The sequence below is a fragment of the Salvelinus namaycush genome, chromosome 31 (assembly GCF_016432855.1).
Source record: "Salvelinus namaycush isolate Seneca chromosome 31, SaNama_1.0, whole genome shotgun sequence".
NCBI classification, from domain to species: Eukaryota; Metazoa; Chordata; class Actinopteri; order Salmoniformes; family Salmonidae; genus Salvelinus; species Salvelinus namaycush.
The window spans coordinates 16612343-16622102 of NC_052337.1; the positions used below are offsets into that span (position 1 = coordinate 16612343).

Below are 9760 nucleotides of genomic sequence, written 5' to 3' on the forward strand. Positions count from 1 at the left end.
TCAACGCCTGTTCTCTGTAGACAACTGTATTAGTGTTGATAGACGTGCATTTATGCAATGTCTTTCAACTCAAACACTACAATTCCTGATCTCATGTGATTATTCACCTCATGTGAGTGGGCTTTCGGATGTTTTTTTCCTGAAACAGATTGTGGCATATGAGGTCACTTTATCTGTTGAAGCATCAATAGGAAAGGATGAAAGGGAGGGAGGCAGCAAGAGGAAAACACAGAAGAGCAGATGAGGTAAGTGCTTGGGCTTGTGATGAGAGGATAGGGGCTCCAGAACTGGGGTTCATGATTGAAAATTCTCAGACAAATGTATTACTGTGAATCCCATTCGTTCAATGACTGTTTGATTCATTCCTGACGGGATAATTGTTTTACAGGAGCACTCTATGTTCTGCTTCCATGTGGATTGACAGCATTGCTTTCATGAGCTGCTGGAGGACACCATGGAGGAAGAGGGAGAGGGTCTATGATAGGCAGTTTGCCATGGCCCTAAATGGGCTTTTGGATGTTAATTCTTCCTGCTTTATATCATACAACTTTACAATAAAAATGAATTGCAAGCATCAGCCTTTTCTGTTTGATTGTGATCAGTGCAGTAGTAGTAAGATTGGTGTAAACCTAATTAATATTCTGGCCTTCTAGGCAGAGTTCCTCTGTCCAGTGTCTGTGTTCTTTTGCCAAGTGTCTGTGTTCTTTTGCCCATCTTAATCTTTTTATTGGCCATTCAGATATGGCTTTTTTTTGCAACTCTGCCTAGAATGCCAGCACCCCGGAGTCACCACTTCACTGTTGACGTCGAGACTGGTGTTTTGCGAGTACTATTTAATGAAGCTGCCAGTTGAGGGATCTATTTCTAAAACTAGACACTCTAATGTACTCTTGCTCAGCTGTGCACCGGGGCCTCCCACTCTTTCTATTCTGGTTATTGCCAGTTTGCACTGTTCTGTGGAATAGTACACAGCGTTGTACGAGATCTTCAGTTTCTTGGCAATTTCTTGCACGGAATAGCCTTAATTTCTCAGAACAAGAATAGACTGACGAGTTTCAGAATAAAGTACTTTGCTTCTGGCCATTTTGAGCCTGTAATCAAACCCACAAATGCTGATGCTCCAGATACCCAACCAGTCTAAAGGCCAGTTTTATTGCTTCTTTAATCAGAACAGTTTTCAGCTGTGCTAACGTAATTACAAAAGGGTTTTCTAATGATCAATTAGCCTTTTAAAATGATACATTTGGATTAGCTAACAATGTGCCATTGGAACGCAGAAGTTATGGTTGCTGATAATGGGCCTCTGTACAACTATGTACAGTTGAAGTCGGAAGTTTATATACACTTAGGTTGGAGTCATTAAAACTCATTTTTTCAACCACTCCACAAATTTCTTGTTAACAAACTATAGTTTTGGCAAGTCGGTTAGGATACCTCCTGTGTGCATGACACAAGTCATTTTTCCAACAATTGTTTACAAACGGATTATTTCACAATTCCAGTGGGTCAGGAGTTTACCTACACTAAGTTGACTGTGCCTTTAATAAACAGCTTGAATAATTCCAGAAAATGATGTCATAGCTTTAGAAGCTTCTGATAAGCTAATTGACATCATTTTAGTCAATTGGAGGTGTACCTGTGGATATATTTCAAGGCCTACCTTGAAACTCAGTGCATCTTTGCTTGACATCATGGGAAAATCAAAAGAAATCAGCCAAGACTTCAGAAAAAAATTGTGGGCCTCCACAAGTCTGGTTCATCCTTGGGAGTAATTTCTAAACACCTGAAGGTACCACGTTCATCTGTACAAGCAATAGTATGCAAATACAAACACCATGGGACCACGCAGCCGTCATACCGCTCAGGAAGGAGACGCGTTCTGTCTTCTAGAGATGAGCGTACTTTGGTGCAAAAAGTGAAAATCAATCCCAGAACAACAGCAAAGGACCATGTGAAAATGCTGGAGGAAACATGTACAAAGTATCTATATCCACAGTAAAACGAGTCCTATCTCAACATAACCTGAAAGGCTGCTCAGAAAGGAAGAAGCCACTGCTCCAAAACCGCCATAAAAAAGCCAGACTATGGTTTGCAACTGCACATGGGGACAAAGACTGTACTTTTTAAAGAAATGTCTTCTGCTCTGATGAAACAAAAATAAAACTGTTTGGCCATAATGACCATCATTATGTTTGGAGGAAAAAGGGGGAGGCTTACAAGCCAAAGAACACCATCCCAACCGTGAAGCACGGGGGTTGCAGCATCATGTTGTGGGGGTGCTTTGCTGCAGGAGGGACTGGTGAACTTCACAAAATAGATGGTTGCATGAGTGAGGAAAAGTACGTGGATATATTGAAGCAACATCTCAACACATCAGTCAGGAAGTTAAAGCTTGGTCGCAAATGGGTCTTCCAAATGGACAATGACCACGAGCATACTTCCAAAGTTGTGGCAAAATGGCTTAAGGACTACAAAGTCAAGGTATTGGAGTGGCCATCACAAAGCCCTGACTTCAATCCTAAAGAAAATTTGTGTGCAGAACTGAAAAAGCATGTGCGAGCAAGTAGGCCTACAAACCTGACTCAGTTACAGTTCTGTCAGGAGGAATGGGCCAAAATTCATCCAATTTATTGTGGGAAGCTTGTGGAAGGCTACCCAAAATGTTTGACTCAAGTTAAATAATTTAAAGGCAATGCTACCAAATACTAATTGAGTATATGTAAACTTCTGACCCACTGGGAACATGAAGAAATAAAAACTGAAATTAATCTTGATTATTCTGACATTTCACATTCTTAAAATATAGTGATCCTAACTGACCTAAGACAGGGAATTTTTACTAGGATTAAATGTCAGGAATTGTTTAAAACTGAATTTAAATGTATTTGGCTAAGGTGTATGTAAACTTCCGACATCAACTGTAGATAATCTACTAAAAATCTGCCTTTTCCAGCTACAATAGTTTACATTATCTACACTCTGATGAAGTTGATATTTTAATGGACAAAAAGGCTTTCAAAAACAAGGACATTTCTAAGTGACCACAAACTTTTGCTGTCTAAGTCCTGTGTTACAGCATCATCGTTTAAATAATTTGTTGCCTAGCTAGTCAGCCAAGTTCTATACCTTAATCACCATTAATTTAAGTCGTCTCTCCTTCTATGCTAGATCTACTTCATCTCTGATCCCACCTTGGGATGTATGATGAGCATAGCTGAGAAGGTCCATTATAGAATGAAATAGAACACTGCAAGAAACATCACACTGACTGGATTCTTTTCAGTCTAGGTCATTTTATTTATTTCCAAGACAAGTGCAGTGGAATAGGCCTAATTCAAGGCAGCAAGAGCACACAGGACAAATTAAACTACTGCCTGCTGCTGAACACACGTATAATACATCAGAAAGCTTTAAGGGACTAGTTCAACTTATTCATTGTTGAGAAGTTAAAATGTCAGTGCCATTTGTGTTGGAATCTTCAGTCGACAGCAGCGGTGTTGAAATCTTCAAATGGTGTAATAAATGCTAAACTGTGCATTGTTATTCTGTGAAAGACAGGACATGAACATGGTTAGAATACAGCATGAGAATGACTGCATTTACAAAGGCAGCCCAACTCTGATATTTTTCCTGTCTCTGTGTGTGCATGTCTTTACCACATTGATAGAGTTTGTTAAGGCGTGTTATGTCCAGGGGGCTCAGGTGATTTCTCTGTCCAATCTGGACTCCACTCTTCTTGGAGCCAATAGTGGGGTTCCGGTTTGATGAGAAGTAGTATCTGCCAGGAGAAACCCAACAATGGGGGATTAGAGGACTTGCTACTTTAACAAGGACTGCGTCACAATGCCACCCCATTCCCAATATAGTGCACATAGTTTGACCAGAGCCCAGGTAAAAAATAGTGACCTAAATAGGGATCCACTTGGTAAGCACCGGGAAATGTTACTGGAGCTGGATACTGTACAGAGGCCCAGTAAAACTAATATGTACTTATTGCTAGCAGTTTAAAAACAAGGTGAGTAAAATTAGGACTTTAGTGGGAATAAGGAGGAGAGGAGTGTGACTGACGTTCCGTAGTGCATTATGGAGTCGTAGTCATAGGGCAGGTCCTGAGTGTCTCCTTTCTTCACCACAAAGTTCTTTGCTTTTCCTGGAAGACAGAGTTACAAGAGGTAGATTGTGTGACTGGTGGATGCTACACAATTCAAGGCATGAATATTGCATCTTACCTAATGAACCCCATAGCAGGTGGTAACATAAAACAGCCTACAAGTTCAAGAGCTTACATGTTACCCCATTACGGGCAGTAACTGTAGATGACAAGGTAGCGTTATCCATGTCAGGGGAATTTAGCGAAACAAGGTCCAGCATTCACGTCAGGGGAACAAAGCAGGGGTGAAACTTAGGTGCAAATCAATACGATATGTGGCTCTGTTCACGCCAGGGACAATGAGTTGACCTCAGTTAAACTCCACATAATAGCATTTCCATGTGTTGCACTCGCATTCAGTAGTCTATGAATTACATAAGTCTGCACAGTATTGGCATCAAACACAAGAACACTCATGGTTCCTGATGTGAGATTCTCTGGTGTTTACAGAACTGGTGCTGTGAGATTAGGATATCAGGACCTGCTTAGACAAAGCAATTTTAACAGTAAAGCAAAGGGTCACAATGTATGGGGCCATTAATGGCTCCAGTATTTCCGTTATATTAAGTACATGAATGGAACGTTAAGGCATAAATGTATGTAAGCCTGTATTCTTATTTTAAACTAATGTCGTTCTGTCCTTGTGCTGTACTGTCTATTAAATGTTATATAGCGTTTCATGTTGTGTGGACCCCAGGAAGAGTAGCTGCTGCTTAGGCAGTACCTAATAAAATACTAAATGTCAATAGTTATTCTATACGGTCTTCACTCCAGACCACAAAAAGCTGAATCTGGTATGTTAGTGTTGGGCTGGTACAAAAGCTTACACACTGCAGCGCTCCATGGGATAAATTGACCAGCCCAGCCCCTGATCCACAAGCAATGCCCGTGAGGTGGTGTAGTATGTTTGTTGGTGCGAGTTACCTGGGACCACATTGTCCCACTGTATGGTGACGTATTGGTCACGGTCAGGCCGTGTGTGTTCGTGGTGCAGGCCCAGGGCATGCATCAGCTCATGACACAGGTTCCCCACATTGCAGGCTCTACCGAAGTACAGAGGCTGGGCCCCACCCTGAAGTCCTACATACGAAGCACAGCTAGAGTTAAGTGAAGAATGAGAAAAAGGTGAGAGAAGGGGGAGGAGAGAAATGAAGGAAAAATAGGGGATGACGGGAAGAGGGGAAAAAATAGCAGATTGAACAGAGGAAAAGGAAGGAGAGGTTGTGAGTTAACTGTAAACTGCTGGGAAGGAGAGAATGTGTTAATGTGCCCACTTTGGACTCACCCTGTCCCAGAGATGAACTCGATGTAGTTAATCTCATTGGTGTATTCGTGGAAGCGGATACACGTCTGGTCTGAAATGAGCTTGAACGCTGCTAGTATGGTTCTCTTTCTGTCCACTGTGTGGATCAGAGACAATCTACCATTAGACGGTGCATACCATTCCCACCAGCGGTGTAAAGTACTTAAGTAGTTTCGGGTATCTGTGCTTTTACTTCACTACATTCCTAAAGAAAATAATGTACTTTTTACTCCATACATTTCACCTGACACCCAAAAGTACTTGTTACATTTTGAATGCTTAGCAGTACAGGAAAATGGTCCAATTCACACACTTAAGAAAACACATGGTCATCCCTTCTGTCTCTGATCTGGCAGACTCACAAAACACAAGTGCATCTTTTGTAAATTATGTCTGAGTGTTGAGTATGCCCCCGGCTATCCACTCATTTTAAAACAAGAAAATGATGCCGCCTGCTTTGCTTAATAGAAGGAATTTGAAACTTAAGTATATTTAGAACCAAATACTTTTACTCAAGTAGTATTTTACTGGGTGACTTACTTGAGTAACGTTTTTTTAAGGTATCTATACTTTTACTCAAGTACGACAATTGGGTACTTTTCCCACCACTGATTCCCACTGTATTAAAAAACATCTAGTGTTACAGTGTTCATCTCTCCTACTGTATTCGACACTGACCGAGATCATCGTTGATCTTGTAGGGGATAGAAGTGACGCCTTCTTTCTCTGGCCAAAGTGACTTCACAGCTAATCGGTCTTCCTGTAGGACAAATCAACACCTCGTCTTAAATCCAGATTTCGGTAGAGTATAGGCCTCAGATATTAATTCATTCAATTATTTCTGCGTTTCCAGAAATTATTTCTTAAAATTATGAATTAGAAACCTTTTCAGTGTCAACTTAAATGACTAAAACCAGATTACCTATATAGAAAAGGTAACGGAGCAATATACACAGTGTACAAAACATAAGGAACACCTGCTCTTTCCATGACAGACTGACCAAGTGAAGGCTTTGATCCTTATTGAAGCCACCTGTTAAATCCACTTCAAATCAGTGTATATGAAGGGTAGGACCAGGTTAAAAGGAGGCTTGTTAAGCCTTGAGACATGGATCGTGTATCTGTGCCATTCAGAGGGTGAATGGGAAAGACAAAAACATTTAAGTACGTTTGAACAGGGTATGGTAGTAGGTGCTAGATTCATCAATTTGAGTGTCAAGGACTGCAACGTTGCTGGGTTTTTCACACTCAGTTTTCCGTGTGTCAAGGATGGACCACCACCCAAAGGACATCCGGCCAACGGCAGGCCAATGATCGAAAACGGGTCATTTATGTTAGAGGACAAAGGAGGCTGACACGAATTGTGCCGAGCAATAGTTAGTCAACTGACAGTCAAGTATAACATTGATGCCCAAAGACCCATAAAATATTTCACAACTTATAGTACATTTTTACATTTTAGTCATTTAGCAGACGCTCTTATCCAGAGCGACTTACAGTAGAGTGCATACATTTTATTACATTTTTTACATACTGAGACAAGGATATCCCTACCGGCCAAACCCTCCCTAACCCGGACGACGCTATGCCAATTGTGCGTCGCCCCACGGACCTCCCGGTTGCGGCCGGCTGCGACAGAGCCTGGGCGTGAACCCAGAGACTCTGGTGGCGCAGCTAGCACTGCGATGCAGTGCCCTAGACCACTGCGCCACCCGGGAGGTCTGTACCTTGACACGAATGGGGTATGACACCCAAAACCTTACAGAATTCCACCAAGAAACTGTGGTTGCAGTGAGCTAAGAAACACTGGTGATTTGGAAAAACGTTGTCTGGTCTGATGAACACCGGTTCTTGACGTTTCACGCTGATGGGATGACTAGGGTATGGAGAAACCCACGGGTACATGCATCTATCATGCCACTTGTCAACATTGCAGGCTGGTGAGTGGTGGTGGTGTCTTGCTGTGGGGTGCATTTTCATGGCACAAATTGGGCCCCATGATTTAAGTGGAGCAAAGTTTGAATGGCACAGGATATCTCAACAGCATTGAAAAGCTGGTGCATCCCTTCATAGCAGCAGAGTATCCATCTACAAATATAATTTTTTTCAGCATGATAATGCACCATCTCCGAAGGCTAGGATTGTCTAGGAACGGTTCCATGAACATGACAGTGAATTTAGCTTACTGCAGTGGCCTGACCAGTCACCAGATCTCAATCCAATTAAGCATCTGTGGGATGAGATGGAACAAGTCATTTCAGAGTAGAGATCCACTACCAGCCAACTTGGCAGAACAGTGGGAAGCATTGGCGAAATCATGGGAACAGCATTCCTGTGGAACACTTGACACCTTGTAGAGTCCATGCCCCGACAAATAGAGGCTGTTCTAAGGGCAAAAGGGGGTGCATCTCAATATTAGGAATGTGTTCCTAGTGTTTTGTACACTCAGAATATATTTTTTATAAGATGTGATAACTAATATTCACCTAAATAAATTCTAAAAAACACATTCTGGGAGAATCTAAAATGGCATGAATGGGGGCCCCATTGATTTTATAATGATTGAGTCACTCAGAGCATAAGAACAAGCAATATGCCTTGGGAAAATGTGTTTACACTGGCCTACACATAGTACCCCTTAATGTCAAAGTGGAATTATTTTTCAATTTGAACACTAATTATAAATGAAAAGCTAAAACATCTTGAGTCAATAAATATTCAACCCTTCGTTATGGCAAGCCTAAATAAGTTCAGGAGGAAAAGTGTGCTGAACAAGTCAACTATGTGCATTGACTTACTGTGCAATAGTTTCCAGCATGATTTTTGAATGACTACCTCATAACTGTACCCCACGCATACCATTATCTTTAAGGTCCCTCAGTCGAGTAGTGAATTACAAACTTACCCGTAGAGTAAATTCAAATGTAATTTTAGTCAACATTCTGTCTTGAACGATTGTCCAGTCATTAGTTTCAGGCTGTGTATACCAGAAGTTGGTATCACAGTTTGATTGATTCATCATCCTAAAACACAGTAACAGGACCTAGGCAATAGGGATCATAGACTCACCGAAATCATAATGTCTCCCTCCACAATAGCAATGTCGAACTGTAAGTCCTCTGTAACAGAGACAGAGGGTCTGAAACAACCACACTGACATGACATGTACTGGTTACAAGTCACTACCTCCAGTGCCATTAATAAAGTCCAAACCTCATGATAGAGGTCCAGGATAGTGCACTTCATCTAATGAATGTGTTACCTTCTCTGGTTTCAGCCATTTTAACCCAGTCATTTTGTCTGTAACGTGGCCCCATTGAGGCAGTAGAATCTAAAGGGAATTGTTAACATTAAACACATTTTGCAATATTTTATTTTTGATAGATAAGGCATGAACTCCAAGACAACCAATGGAATTGTTTCTTTAGGCCCACCACGCCAAAAGATTGACTTGAGAATCACAGTAGAGGCCTACCTGTGTCAGTGAAAGTCACATTTGTAGAATTGTTGATGGGGTTTGTAGAATTGTACACTGAAATACAGAAAGAAAATATTATAAAGAGGAACAGAACAACAGTTTTGCAGTGGGGCTGGCCTACATGAAATAACAATGGATTAGAGGCCTAGCTTTCAGCCTGTCACCTAACGAAATGACTGGTCCCCAATGCAGCCCTGCTTACCTGTGGCAGGGAAAGCAGAATTTGAAGTAGTAGCATTTGTGAAATTGGCGATGGGAACACTGCCCACTGAAATACACATGGGTAACATAATACATGTTACATAATAACATGATGCACCAATTAGCGTCCTCAGTGAGACTGGCCTGGCCTACCTCAAATGGACAACAGTCAAAAATAGGATATCACGAAAACAAAATGACTGGTCCTACCTTGGACAAACCAGATGAGAATCAGAAACCAAACCATGTTGCAACAACGATTGTCCCCCAAGATTTGGGAGAAAACAACCAAAGAAACAGCACAAACAAATGTGTGCAATAGCTCTCCTTCCAGTCAAATAGTGGGCAGGGCAGCAATCACAAAAGAACAGGTGCATTCTCCTTCTTCTCCTTCTTCTTCTTCGGTGAGGTTTAAAGACGGTTGGCATCCAATATGTTGCATTATCGCCCTCTACTGAACTATAGTATGAATCCATTACCTTTGTGATACAACATGGGAAAGGGGAAACGTGAAAAATGTAATGACTCTACTAACTAACCCTACACTCATTAAAACCCATCACCTTATTCCACTACTTTAACCCTGTCTTATCCTACCCCAGGCCAACGACCCGAGAGGGCGAGACAC

General features: G+C 41.6%; 1 protein-coding gene across 1 annotated transcript; it reads right to left on the reverse strand.

Moving 5' to 3' along the window:
- Positions 1–3540: 3540 nt before the first annotated feature.
- On the reverse strand, positions 3541–9379 carry LOC120026242 (high choriolytic enzyme 1-like). The gene is made up of 8 exons (XM_038971063.1): positions 9343–9379; positions 9134–9199; positions 8929–8985; positions 5436–5550; positions 5075–5247; positions 4069–4150; positions 3657–3778; positions 3541–3545 (listed from the first exon to the last, which is right to left on the reverse strand). The coding sequence occupies exons 1-8, from the start codon at positions 9377–9379 to the stop codon at positions 3541–3543; spliced, it is 657 nt and encodes a 218-aa protein (XP_038826991.1).
- Positions 9380–9760: the final 381 nt, after the last annotated feature.